The sequence below is a fragment of the Actinia tenebrosa genome, unplaced genomic scaffold (assembly GCF_029948245.1).
Source record: "Actinia tenebrosa isolate PJP-AT-01 unplaced genomic scaffold, QUT_ActTen_1.0 PGA_scaffold2__45_contigs__length_23673736, whole genome shotgun sequence".
In the NCBI taxonomy this organism is placed as follows: domain Eukaryota; kingdom Metazoa; phylum Cnidaria; class Anthozoa; order Actiniaria; family Actiniidae; genus Actinia; species Actinia tenebrosa.
Window position 1 is genome coordinate 22369207 of NW_028292579.1, and position 14792 is coordinate 22383998.

At 36.2% G+C, this 14792-nt stretch overlaps 2 protein-coding genes across 5 annotated transcripts in view; both read left to right on the plus strand.

The window, feature by feature from the left end:
• The first annotated feature begins 1055 nt into the window (after positions 1 to 1055).
• On the plus strand, positions 1056 to 3452 carry LOC116299476 (uncharacterized). Its single transcript, XM_031708134.2, has 2 exons — positions 1056 to 1303; positions 2767 to 3452. The coding sequence occupies exons 1-2, from the start codon at positions 1282 to 1284 to the stop codon at positions 3162 to 3164; spliced, it is 420 nt and encodes a 139-aa protein (XP_031563994.2). The 5' UTR covers positions 1056 to 1281; the 3' UTR covers positions 3165 to 3452.
• A 537-nt stretch (positions 3453 to 3989) lies between these two features.
• The window catches only part of LOC116299479 (protein FAN), a 38101-nt gene continuing 27298 nt past the window's right edge, over positions 3990 to 14792 (plus strand). Inside the window, exons 1-5 of one of the 4 annotated variants that reach the window (XM_089033932.1) lie at positions 3990 to 4358; positions 4487 to 4609; positions 10884 to 11051; positions 13419 to 13517; positions 14400 to 14478. In XM_089033932.1, the coding sequence (XP_088890058.1) occupies positions 4581 to 4609; positions 10884 to 11051; positions 13419 to 13517; positions 14400 to 14478 (375 nt within the window). In that variant the 5' untranslated portion in view covers positions 3990 to 4358; positions 4487 to 4580. Of the gene's footprint in view, positions 4359 to 4486; positions 4610 to 10883; positions 11052 to 11615; positions 11711 to 13418; positions 13518 to 14399; positions 14479 to 14792 lie in introns of those variants that run through there. The other 3 variants (XM_089033933.1, XM_089033935.1, XM_089033934.1) reach the window with 3 other exon arrangements.

Consider the following 14792-nt stretch of genomic DNA (forward strand, 5'->3'; position numbering starts at 1 on the left):
GTTACTAAACCATCCAATTAGAAAGGTTTTTTTGGGGGGGGGGGGGGTAAGATTGGGTGGGGGGACACCTTGAAGCAGGTTTCCAATAAGCCTTTTCATAGTTTAAGAATCCATTCCACTGCGCATGCGATTTCATCCCGAATTTCTCACCTTCTTTTGTTTAATTAAGAACAAAAGAAGGTTTAGACAAAAGAAAGTAGAAATTCGGGATAAAATCGCATGCGCAGTGGAATCGATTCTTAAACTATGAAAAGGCTTATTCTCATGATTGATTGACATTGGATCTATCTAGTGATCCATTGTTTGGCCTGGTGAGTTTAAGGTATGAGAACTGGGTAAAGTGGCTGTCATTTCTACAAAATTTATTTACACTGTATCCAATACACCTAAAATAGTACTTCACAATAAATATACATAAAATTTTCTTTCCAAATTACATGTCAAAAGTGTGAAAGTTCACACCTAAGGTGTCAAAAAAAAGCAGGCAACCCAAGGCTCTTTTTCAGTAATTTATTAATATCTCTCTCTAGAAATTGTTATAAAGAAAATAAAACTTGAGCTATGAAAATAAATTGTATAAAGAAAAAAAATTAGGCAGCCCGGAGCAAAATATTTTTTTGGCGAGCTTAAACTACCGTGACACGGTTTTCGGTCGTAACATTTTATCAAAATAGGTCTTTACTCCGGGCTGCCTAATTTTTAATCTTTAAGGTCTATTTAAGCTTTGTTCCAAATTTAAGGATAGCATGATAAATACAAAAGAGTTTATCGAAGAACGCGTGAGGGAGAGTGGTGCTTTAATGCGCTAAAGTACTTTTTCAAAATATCGCGCACCAAGCGGGACAAAAGTAAAAAACAAATCCAGAGATCATAAAGATAACGATATTCTTTTCTGCAGGCACCCTAACTAATGCTGTGCTTTTTATTCTAATTAATACCTTTAGTTAATAAATCAAGCGAAAAAAGAGCCTTCAACCGGAAAATAGAACCAGCCCCCTTTGCGTGCGTGTTTTTTAAATTGAATTCACCTTATATTGTTACGCATACTACAATAAATGTACTTGACTCTCGACCCTCACTCAATAGCTTTAGACAACACGTCAGTATCGAGGTCAAAATCATCAATACTTCATAGCCGCTCTATGCATCTCATCTCCTTGGTTTAACCGAATTTTAGTTGTTTTTTGACTGAAACAATCCTCAGTTTCTTTAACTCAGTATTAATCTAATTTGGAAAGCTTTGCTTTCGTATCATTTTCGCACTCAGCTGTCGCGAGCAACATGTCTACGCTCTATGGATTTGGTAAGTTACTGATATATCAGAAACTAATGTTAGATAAACTCACAAAAGGCAACTTGTTTTTGATATTTTCATGTTGTTAAGGACAAAAAGACTGAATGAGTAATCAGTTATTTTTAAGTATAGACAGAAGGAGTAAGAAAATAGAAAGGGCTTTTTCAAGATAATGCTATCTCATCATCTCATGCCATAGCAAATACACTAAGTATGCCTTTGCTTACAATTCAACAAAAATACACTGAAAACAAAGAAAATCAAAGAATATACATATATTAAATAATGATTTATACTCCTCTGAACCCCCTGATAATTTAGTTACGTATAAATATACTATGAAATTAATTTTCGGTTGTTCAAATCGTTGATGAAGCGAGTGTATAAGTTTAGTTTTTAATCGGTGCCACCGCGGCTCAAATCGTTTTTATCGCGCTTCAATTACTCTGACATACGTCCACTTTACTATTGTGTCAGGCTTATGGTAAAGGTATGTGAATTAATCGCAATAGATGACACAGAAATATAGAAGAGTACGGGGAAAATAACGACCAATCATTGACATGTAAAATCTTAGATGGGCTCCTTTGGCATCGGCATATGAAATGAGAAGAAGACATTGACATGTGATATTCAGTTTGTTACATCTTTCGTGCAGATTTATAAGGTTGCATTGTTTAATACTTAAGAGATACACATCGTTTCGTAACGGTTTCTGATCGATGCTCAAAAGTAATCTCGTTTGCTGTTATTGGTTTAAACCAAATAAACGAATGTTTTCAGTTCAGTACTGTTACCGTGCCGTGTGTCATTTTTTCATAGACATTCATAGGGAAATTAGTTAAATCCTTTGTCGATTTTTGTTACTTTACTGCCGGATTCACTGTATCGTGACGAAATAATGGCTGAAGGCTTCACTGAGTGAAGGGAATAGATTTTTCACATTCAGTTAAACGATCGAATTCAACACAACTATCTTAGAAGTTCCGCTGTCGGATGTAAAACAAAGAGGTATGTATCATTAGAAGGGTACATTTTTGTGCTGTTGAGAAATTTGACTATATATAGATTTACATTTCAATTCAATTCTTAATCACATGGGAATAAATTACTAAGATTATGTCTACAGCTTAGCGATACTTCCTGTGCCTGCAGAGGTTCTGGCTGTGATCAGATTAATTGGGTCCCCAAAGTTGTAGCACATTGTGAACAATTTGACATGCCACTGTGAAGGAAATTGACTATGAGAAACGATTAGAACGGTAATGGTTCGTTCGTTCCGTCGTTCGTTCCGTCGTTCGTTCCGTCGTTCCAGTTTATTGGTTTGTTCTTTTGCTTTTGTTCGTTCGCTTGTGTGTTCGTTTGTTTGTTTGTTTGCTTCTTCCTTTGCTTCTTCCTTTGCTTCTTCCTTTGTTTCTTCCTTTGTTTCTATCATTTGATAACTTTCTTGCATCCATTATGTTCTTTTACAGATCGCGAAGAAGTTGAACAACTTGAAGTCCGAATCCTAGACGTCGATCATCAAATCACACAGGAAGAACTTTCTGCAGCATTAGAGTCCAGTTCTCTCAACGGCTTCAATATCATCAAACAAGAAAGCCCCAGCAAGCTCAACCAAATGCAACCCTGTTTCACTGTTGAAAAAAGAATAAAGTTTGGCAAAGTAAAAGATGAAGAACCAAGCCTTGTGGAAATATTTCCAGGAGCATGTACAAGACAGATGCTACAGCAGCTAACAATAGGGTGTCAAGGAAAAGCACTGGATGAGCAGGACTGTGTATTTGGAGTCGAAATATCTTCATTTGGGAGATGCAATGTCTACAAAGTATGTCCCATTTTGAGGATAGACATCGAAGATGCAGATGAATAGGGCGGCGGGTAAAAGAGACAATAATCATGACTGAAATGATTACTGAACGGACGGGTATAACTGATAATTGATTAGGCACTCGTTAAAAGATAAATCTGTATGAGGATTTAGCTCATCATCACGAAACAATATAAACTTACTACAGTAGATCGAGTAACAAGCTATGTCCTTCAAGTTATTAAATAGAAAATGAACTAAACTATATTAACATCAAGTATATTAAGTTAGGAGACAAACTTTCAATACAATTCAACTGATAAATAAATGCAAGGGAATTTCATTTAGAAATCAATGTCCTCGAAACAATTACATCATGCAATTGCAAGTTAGTTTGATAAGATAAAACTGCTAATTCAAGGTTTTCTTTCCTGTTTTTTCTTCCTTCCTGATTTCTTTCTCTTTCAGTCCTTCCTTCTTTCTTCCTTCCTTCCTTCCTTCCTTCCTTCCTTCCTTCCTTTTCTAACCCAGTATATATGCTTGATATAATGTAGCTTGATATCGCATGGTTCGTTACGGTTTTCAAGTCACTTACTCAATAGCTCGAGATCGAGTATCATACTGGGAGAAATTATAAAAGCAACAGCTTCGTGATTGGTTGAACGCCGAGACAAGCGGTGACCAGGAAGACTGAGCCTTCATGCAAGAAGCTTTTACATCACCATAGCAATTTAATCCCCTATTCGATCTCATTGGTTAAACTCCGCTACTTTAGACAACAAAGCAAGAATAAATATAAATGAATTGGTATTAAAATTTGAAAATAACAGAATAATACTCTATGGTATAAATAGGAAACATTGATGCTTGTTGAGCGTCTGGCAGTGCATTCTCCATCCAAATATTAATGAATTTGCTAATACATATCTTGAGAGTTCGTGATTGGATGCCAGATTCATTTAGCTCTTATGTAGTGTTTCTTTATTTGTTTTGTTCGGCCGATGAAGTGACATGGTTATTTGGTAACGGAAGAAGACTCGACGAGACTTTATTAACGACGACATTACAGTCAAGCGAGAGTGCATGACATCAATCAGGTACAGTTACACAAGACGTCAGTATCCAAGGAAAAACTTGCGAGATAGAGACAGCTAAATATAGGAGCAAAACAAATAAGCCTTACAGAAAAGCATTGAAAATATTGGCCTCGCTACAAACAATAACCAGTGCTGCTCTTTTTGATGTACTATAAAGCAGGTAAACCAATTCCTCAATCTTATCCCAACCAAACTACTCAAACGCCGTGGATTAACATATCGTTCATCACTTGACAATCCGAGTGATCTCTTCTTCAAGGCTCAGCTGTTAGTAATTCACATTTTCAGAAAATATGAGGGCTGAGCGAAGCTACGACGTGCGGCCTTCACACGCATCTATACCGAACTCGTTTTGGTAGGAAAAAATTCTTGAAAAAGAAAAATGCCTTTTGGGGACTGTTGGCCATGTCTGTAAGTAGAATGAAATATTTTTTCTTTGAAATAGCGCTTGATATTTTTATACTCAATTATTTGTGTGACAAATCTATTCTTGACGATTTGCCTCTTCAACGCCGTTTATTTGGGTAAAAAAACCTCGTTAATGAAACACTCTTTTCATCTCTACATTATCATTATTTTCATTAACATTCATAACGTATCCAATTGTTTAAAACCAGTGTTTTTGTTTGTTAAGCGAACGTAAATTGCAGAGGGAATTATATATTCCTCGTCTGTATTTTTAATATTGAGTTTAATGTCAGTGACCGATACACTATATTCTTATGCTGGAAAACTGATAGGTTGAATGAGTCAGTCGAGAACAGGTGACTTTAATGTTTTTTTTTCTTCAAACAAGCATTTTGAAAAATATTTAAGATCTAAACTCGTATCTTTACTATAAGAGTAGGAGCAAGTGTCTCAATTTATTACCATGATGTATCGCTTAGTTTCATCGCATTGCATTTCCTTCTTCAAGTTTATTAGTTTTCATATATAAAAAACAATCACAAATAAGAAAGAAAGAAAAGGAAAACAACGTTACCTCATACTGAGGTATAGTTAAACGACTTTCGCTGTGTGACACGACGATTTGTGATAAGAACAAGTTTTATATCTTATCAGTATTCTTGAGCGAAACGGAAGAAAAATAACAAGAAAATAAATAACAAGTAAATATCAAATAGCTTATCGTGCCCGATGGGAATCCCATTTATAATTAATTCCCGCGCTAAAAAATAATGAATACTTTCAAATCATGGTTAACTCAATCCTATTTTTCTTCTTTTTCAATTTAGTCTTTTCATTTTACTTTATTAGCTTTTAATATCTGTGGCTATTCTGGCTATTATATGCACAGTCTTTTTGCAAGCGCCCAACACTTCCCAAATATTAGACGACACTTTCGAGGCAAATGAGATATTGAATTCTTTATGAAAGTTAATATTGGATACTCTCTCTATTTCTCTCCTTCTCTTTTACGTTCTTCCTCTCCTTCTCCTTCTTCTCCTTCCGACCTCTTCGGTGATAGCGGTTTTCTCAACTCTAGCGGCTACTTCAAATCTTGGCCGGAGACTTTTTTCTAGTATCAAATTGTCATGCACACTTGACAAATATCAAGCTAGAATGACTGAAAATGATATCACTAAAAATTGAAAGGCTACTTTTATTTTATCTAGTTCTTGTTTCTTAATTTTATATTCTTTCGTTTGGAATTTCACAAACGACTGTTCTGTCTTATAGTGTGGACACTGAATGTGTTACGACAGACCTGAAAAGCTGTAAATTAGCTTTAAATTTGGCAAAGTGACACGGTTTAAAAATACGTGCCTAGGAGGACGAACATTAAGTAGGAAAACTGTTTTGCTATTTTTTCATAATACTTGAGTTTTATAAGAAAGCACTGTTATAGTAAATACAATTCAATAATATACTACTCGAATGATGCATGCCTTACGAGCGAGGAAATAATACGTATGGGAGAGGTTTACAGTCGTGATCTGCTGGTATATATATGATTACGATAAACTGCACTAGCTGGCCCATGATAAACAAACAGCACAAAGTGAGACTGCTTTGGCAAGGTGTTGGCTGGCAAGACACCAAGTCAATAATATATAAGGCAAACGCGCTTGAATCAGTCTTAATGAAACCAAATTTCTATAAAGGAGTTTGATAATAATCTGTTGCCAAAAGTGATATTTTAATAAACTACATCCCTACTGCTGTCCTATTGGGAATTCAGTCATTTTAATAGCGCGCTCCCATGAAAGTTCCTCATTTAGCTTCTCATATTATCCCCCTTCCCTTGCTACATATTTTAGTGAAAGGCTTTATATATTTTCTTGGCAATCTTCAAAGTACGAAAGACCCTCTTTGCTACGCACTCGATGTAAATACAATTGCTTTAAAATTCAAGTAGTCTGATGACTTAAGCGGTATTTGTAGGATGAGAGTATGTATTTGTAGGGTCATTTGCAGCATCGTAGAGGTACTTTGGCCGGGTGTTATACATTGCGCAAATGCATCATTGTAGGAATCAGAAATGTAATTACCAGCTAGTGATGAGAACGAGTGCTATCCAATGTATTGAACATCATTTGTGACATCAGTTAGTATAACTAGATGACAAGAATGAGGATGGTGATGAATGATACCAATTCTGTGGGAATATTGGACACCTATATACAAGATATACAACGGTTACCACAGGTATACTATGCATGTAAAAAAACCCACATGACTTTCTACTATACTATGCGCAGAAGAACTCTTAGGCGAGTGTGTTTATTAAGAAATTACGAGTGACAAGTGGGATATTCCATGGTGTACCAAGAGAAAGCATCGTTTTATAACTTTCTTACGCGGATGTAGAGTCCCTGTGACTAGTCGTAGGTAGTCAGCGTATGATTGAAAGTTTTGGAAGGAAATTACATTCTTCTATCTCCGTTGAGACAGAAAAACCTAAGAGACACCAAATAGCGCCCACCTTTTAACCCCTGAATGATGCAACGCGGGTAAAGTGCCTCCAACTCCACCCTTGCCCCTTCCCCCGTGGTGTTACTCATGTGACTCATTCAAATGCCAAACTACTGACAGCTGTAATATATGCCTATGGTTAAAAACCCTTAGTTATTTATCGTTCGTTGGCATGTACCACGTGCCGTTTTGCATGCTTGCTTTATCTTGCTAAACCTTGACACAATTTTTTTCCGATACCCTGAAACATCCGATTCAAAATCAGGGCGCTGCTCAGCGCTAGCTCACAGATCGAACCGGAATTTTTATCTGTCAGGTCTTGCTTATAATTGGAAGTCTTTGCATAATATAATGGATAAACAAAGTAATATTAAGCTAGCTTCGTATGTTCTTTTCGGCAATCAAAGTATGAAAGACTGATCATTCATTCAGTTTTTTTTGCCGGTTTAAGTTGATTTCTGATGTTAAACTTTTATAACGATATTCACGTCATTCACACCCACACAATGATAATTGAAAACTTGGATGTCAAGAAATTGGATGTAAAGTCGACCTGATTGAGACGACGAAGTTTCATTAAGATAATGGGAAAGAATTAGTTTTATATCTTAATCAAAGTAATAACGAAATAATTAAATTAGTGTGTGCCAACATGGCGGTAATGGCGTCGTAACCTAACATGGTGTACGCACGGATGGCTTTAATTCAACATTCAGGCAGGGCGTCGGTGGAAGATCAATGAAAGACGAATATTAATTAAGCAACTGTTCAAATACTCAAAAGAGTCTGTCTCAAAAGATACAGAGACGTTTGTGTGATGTACTTGGTCGGAATAGCTGTTATTGTATTTCGTGAACTGTTTTGTTTATCTATATATTGTTTTACGCAACATCGTGGCGTCTTTGTATTAAGCCAAAAGGAGAGGCTTTTGAAAAATGTTAACTGAAAGTGATGGCTAAATTTTCGTCTTCCTTCAGTTCTCAGTAGTAGTACCCACGCTGTGTATGACGCCAGTAATACTGGCAATTAAAGCGATCAGCCTCTATTAATTTACAAAAAGCATCTGAGTCAGTAAGTAATGTTACGTTGTGTGACGTACGGCAACGTGCATGACTCTATTAGAGGTTTTGCACCACCACGTGCCCACGCCCATAATACAGCTTGGGACTGCCTGTGGTTAGATGGCAGAACAATAAATTGGAATTGAATTAGTTCTTATGTAAAACGATTGTATAACTCCTGTGATCTAACATGGCTGCCGTCGCTGCTGTCACGTAATGGTGCAAAACCTCTATTTGCTTTCTCTAGAATCCTTTCACGCACTTTTTGTTAGTTAAGGGAACTCGGCACGGGTGGAGCGGCTGAAGATCACTCGCCTCTCACCAATGATATGCAACCCGGGCTTGTTCCCGGATTTGGTGATGTCTTGTATATGATTAGAGCGCCTTGTTGGTTTTCTCTTGTCTTTAAGGGTTTCCTCCGGGCTATCCGGTTTTCCTCCCTCCGCTAAAGTCGACTTCTGAATTTCAATTCGATCATGGAATTAGGGCCACAGGCTTGTTAGCCACTGGCTATAGAGTGCTAGCATCGTAAAAACAGGACTTGTTTGTTCGGTTTGTTTGTTTATTTCATTCAAGAGGCACCAATGGACTACTTCGACGATACGGCGACCATCTTGGATCTCAAGGCATTATGAGACATCCAGGGGGCAAATAAAGCTTTGTTACAGTAATGACTTCGATTGATATTAACAGCTTACCACAAGAGAATACAACAAAATTAATAAGATAATTTAGACGGCACATCCATCACTTTTATCTATGTTAAAAGATAAGACAAACACTCCGCAAATCTATCATATTTATCGTTGGCTTCGTATTGTTTTGCCCCCTGGCAAGATGGCTGCTGTATTGTCAGAAGAAGTACATTGGTTTACTATTTCCATGAAGCAGTATTGCACGAGGTGAATAAAAAAGAATCATTTTTAATTTCCGCAAGGACCTCTAGCAAGATATAGTAAAGCAATATAACGCCTTCAAGCAAGTATTGATATTTTTAAAATGCGCGCATGAGACAACAATCATCCACCAGTCACGAAATGTTGAACAAATAATTTAAAAAAAATTTTTTTTTCTTAAGAAAAATGAAATCCCCTGTCGATCGGCGCAAAAGTATTACGGGACCGGCTTTAACGTAGCTGCTGTAAAATACCTCTTAATCCGTGTGCGTATGTGGATTTTTTTGCGGGAAGGGAGGTATAGATGGAAGGGGAGGGGGATCGGTATTACGAGGCTTAGTTATATGGTTATGCTTTATATCCGTATATACATCCCTGCCAACACAGCATATAGTAATATAATGTTGATGTTCAGTGATCGGGCATGACGTGGCTGTCTCCCAAATGTCTCGAAAAACTGTGTTGACCTTTGCGTCATAATATATAGCAGAAATTATAACATCAAAGAATCATTTTCCGTATCATTTTGATGGTCTTGCCACTGAAGGAATTGTCACTTTAGTGCTGACCGCAATGATTCGTACCTGTTGCCATGAGCGAGCCCTGTGGTCTAACCAAACCATAGAGATACGTATGATAATCCTGCGTACGTTAATCGCTTGTTACCGAATATAAAGTGGTATGTGGCTAATCATTCTTTGTTGCGTTTTCAATTCCGGCTCCATATAATATCTATCATAATCCATAACAGCTGCGGCCATGTCATTTGCGCATGCTCTGTGTGTAACGTAATGCGAGGAAGGCGAATTTCTGGTTTAGCGTAAAGCCTCTTGATGGTACTTGTTCCTTGTGGGTGTCTCGTTTAATTCCATCAATGTCAGGGGGATTTAACTCGCTATCAGTAATAATAAGTCGCTTTGAGTACACCGCGTTTATGTTGAAGTCCTTCCTGAGTAATTTTTCAATTTATTCATGAAAATAAAAGTATCTGTTTTGGAAGGTCTATCACGCTTTTTTTATTTTTTATCGTCTTGAATAGAATTACAGCCAATCCGAAACAAGAAATTATCGGATAAACACTCACATCGATCATTCTGCACCTGTCACGGAATCCGTCACCATAGAAACCAAGGCGTCACGTGTCTTCCACAATCTACTAATATGCGCGATTTTGAATTTTATCAATTACGCTCTGACTTAGGATAATATCATGAGATTATCCAAGGATATTTTTTTCGCTTTGTCAACATAATTCCTGAAATACCCAACCTTACAGTTTTAGTCTTTTTTGTTGTTCATTATGCGTGCGGAAGGTACATGAAGATTGGGGGTTTTCTCGCGCAGACGTTGTTTGTGTAATTAGAAATATTTTTCTCAATGGCTTTTGTTATCATAAGTTTTGACCGCAATTCTCTTTCTGCGAATCCCAACAGCTTTCATGCGTTATTAATGTGATAGCATAATAAGATTGTGCGATTTCTTCTGACCAGAGTTGTGGAACTTATTAATAATAACTGGCGATCACTGTGAGCCGTCCGAACACAATGAAGGAAACTATGTGGCGTCAACAACGCAGAAAACGCACGAAGATTATAACACTGAATTAGTTCTTCCTTTCCTACAACGTCAGGAAGATAGAGGAGCTATTTTATTGAAAGAGTATGTGTCTTTTATTTGTAAAAAATATACGAGGATTTACGTCTCAATATGGAAAGCTTATCGGACACAGACAGTGCCAAAAATTCCTGAAGAATTTTGTCGGTATTTTTCCTAGAGTTACGCATAAATTCTACTGCTTTTCTTTCACCGTAGGGCTTTTTTAAATATCGGAAAAAATGCGCAGACAAAGGGAACGTCAATAGCAGAGATCTCAATGAGTGTTTGGGATAAGGTCAAGAGAAGGCTTGGTGCGGTGAATGGAGAGGGATCGGGGCTTTCACTGAACCCTGAGGCTGCGTTTGCTGAGGATCACTACACGAGGTAAGTATATTAACCACCACTTGTTTTCTACAGCTACTTAGAAACATTGCGGTTCAAGAATATTTTACTTCGAGGGGCCTAAGGAGAAGGAAAAAAATCGCCAAATTTCGTCGGCTTCGCTTTTGAACTAAAAGAATCTTTAAGTCATTAGGATTTAGATACCAAGAATCTACGTACTAAACTCGAAACTCGAAAAAGACCTAGTCAGAGTCTTTTAGCTGCAGAGTTCTGCTTCCGAAGGTCATTACCATCTTGCCATGCAGTTTTCATATTATGTCTTTCAAAACTGATGTTCAAAATTACAATTTGAATAGATTTGAAACAAGAATTGGGAGATAAACATAAAAATAATTAGAAAAGAGAGAGAAAATTCTCTGGATGATTTTGGTGGCCGTTGTATTTGGAGTCAAATTTAAATAGAAATAGGGAATTATTATAGAAATATGAATGCCGGATGTGGTATGATGAATGACTACTACAGCGCTCCACCAGCGCGCAGCTGTCATGCACGCGGCGTTGACGCCGCGGCGCGGCCGAGCTGTTTGTTTCTGTAATCAGGGGTATGGTATCTAGTCTTTTGTTTTCAATATGGCGGATTGTCTGACTTTCACAAGTCCTTCGGGTTTAGAGCCACACAAAACCAAAGAAAGAAAAGAAAGGTGATTCTTTATTATTAACATAAAATCCTAACTATCCATTTATAGAAACTCCTTTGAGATTTGTTCACTAACTTGATGTTTTTAGGCCAATATTTGATGTATTCCGCGACCCACCTGACAACTTTCAGTCGCTTCTTGAATGAATTTATTATTTCTGTTTCTCATTTAGAAAGAATTTTAAAAGCCATATGGCCTTCTAGTTTAGCAATTCTATTAAGAAGCTTGCCTATGGGGCTTTCAACGCCCCTAGCATTAGACAAATTAGGCTACTAAGACTTGTTTTCTACATTACCAAGCTTATCAAATTTTTAGCTTACGTCTCGTTTGAATTTGGTGAGTTCGCTTTTTTGTTTCTTCATTACGAATTTTATGCTGCTTAAAATGTTGAGCAGCTTTTTTCATTTTTACGTTATTGAAACATTGTATTAAAGCTGGAAGATAAAAAGGACGGCTTTTGTTCCAGTATTTTAAGTTTTAAGATAAATTTTCAGAGGGATAATTTGTTGATCTTCCATGGATATATTTTCATGATCACGTAAACTTCTCTTTGTGTCAGATTAATATGTTATCCGTTCAACTTTATTAGCTTGATTATTTTAATGATTTGATCCGGTAATCTCTTAGCCAAGTGTCTGTTGCTCTGTTTTGTTTAAGGATATTTTTATGCATGGCGCAAGCAAAAAAAACTATCTTCCTATCAGACCAGTTCATCAATGATTAATGAGCTCTGCGAAGCAACTTCAGAATACCCCAATAATTATCACAATTATTGTGAAAAAGATTTAGTATAAAGCAAGTCGAACACAACAATAGGAGAACAAAAGGGGATTCATGTGTGCATATCATTTAAATACTGAGTATTCTGAAGTTGTACTGACTCAACATCAAAGTTTATCACAGTATTGTTGATGTTTATATTATATATATATATTAATTAATAATACAAACATTTTATCTACATCTATTCAACTGTCCATGATTGTCTGGTCATTTACCGGGGTAAGGTGTTGTGCTGTTACGACAACCAGCATTTAACAAATATGTTTATTTTTTGAAGGAAAAAAAGTTATTATAGGGTAGATATCTTTAAGATGCAAGGCCTTTTATCGTTTTTAAGAGGCATGGCTGTATGTAAGTGATAAGATTCAAGTAAAATACCTATTACACACAGTCAAATCTTGTACAGTAAGTGTAGATTCTAGGAGGACTGTTAAGCAGTAGTGTTTTTCAGTCAAATGTCTGAGTGAGTAAGAGATTAAGGATCCTATTTTGGCACCAAAATCTGCTGTGAGTGGCTATCAAACTGCTACACTAAAAACCTGAGTTTTAAGATCAATAAGACCACCTTACATCTTCTACATATTAATTTCTAAATTCTTGCTAACCAAAAAATGCCATCTAGTAATTAGGATTCAGCATTTTTCAGTATTAATGGTGAGCTACATCACTAATGAAGCCTTTCACTTGATTTAGTACATTATGAAGTTTGTGAGAAAAGAGTTGGGGACATACAATGATCAAATGTATGGAGGAACTGTACATGTAGTTGCTTTTGTTCTAAGTGACCGTGGGATTTTCTCTCCACTTTATCACCATGCGTTGGTCTCAATATTTTGTCCCTTGCTGTTTTGCCATCCTTTGTAAGAATCTATACACAAATTGAATCAAAAATACAATATTATTTTTTTATTCCTTTTTATTCAACTAGGTTTTCCCTCCTGCTGCTAGAACCTGGAGAAATATATTTTGAAGATTTTAGTGTATTTTATTATCCTTATAATGTACCAGAAGAAGAAGCTATTAAAAGGTAAGTTGATTTAGATTCATCTCTCTTGCCACCTTGGTATATCCTTGAGCTCATTTGTAGCTGAAGGGCTTGAATAATGGCTGGTCATTGGACAATGTCTGGATGGAATTGGAACATGTCCAGTCAAATCTTTGCCTTTCTCCTCATTTTGACCAGTAACATTAATAAATAGAGGATATTACATGGGCGCACGGAGATACGAAATTTATCTTCGAGTGTTGAAAAGATCTCTCACAAGTGAGCGCAGCGAACGAGTGAGAGATTTTCAACACGAGAAGATAAATTGTGTATCTCCAAGCGCCCATGTAATATTCTGTTTATTATATAATTATCAATGAAGTATGTTTTGGCTTTTTCAGGCAATTCTTTCCGTGTATTTTTGAATAGCCATCGCAATGGTGTTATTTTCACACGTGAAAATAACATGTTATTTTCACGTGTGAAGATATCAATTTTTTGAAATAGAGAAAAATAGATATTTCATTGGTAATTATATAATAATAATAAATATGTCTTTGTCTAAACATGATATCAAAGATTACAGCAGAGCTGATGTGGTGGCTGAGCAAGGAATAAGTTATGACTGAGTTAAAACTAATTTGGCTGGTCATCATGGCCAGCAACTGGCTAGCCTTTATTCAAAACCCTGAACTATCAGCTAGTAATGTTTCGACTGTGAACACTGTGAGTTTTCATCAGGCAAATATATCAAACAGACCGCATGTATGGCACAAACTAATAATTACATGTGTATCCCATTTATTTATTACCTCAGTTTGCAATAGATAACCAATTACAATATTTACGATTGATACATGTAAGTTCCTGACCATTTTTTTCAAACAGTCATGATTGAAATATTATGTTAAACGTGTTTTCCAGACGGCAGAGAGGAAGGCTCAAGATGTGTTCTAAGTCTATTCTTTTTGACCCCATAGACACTTCTTTTCCAATTTTAAAGGTAAGGAAGCCAGCTGTTTCTTTTATATTGAGCTAAGTGTAGTTAGGCATGTTTATGTTTAACAAAAAAATAGTTCTTTCCAAGTTTCATCCCTCGAACATTTATGAAATTATAAATCATACGCTTCAGTGATTTCCAAGCTCTGGTGCTGATTGATAAATTATCTGTAAACGTTACAAATAATAGAAGTAATAATAATAAATTTTAAATAATAGATTTTTCAAGGCAGCTAAAATATGATAATAATTATCAATAAATGTAATATATTTAATTCATGGATATATAATATATTACATATCGTTATACTGTAAGTA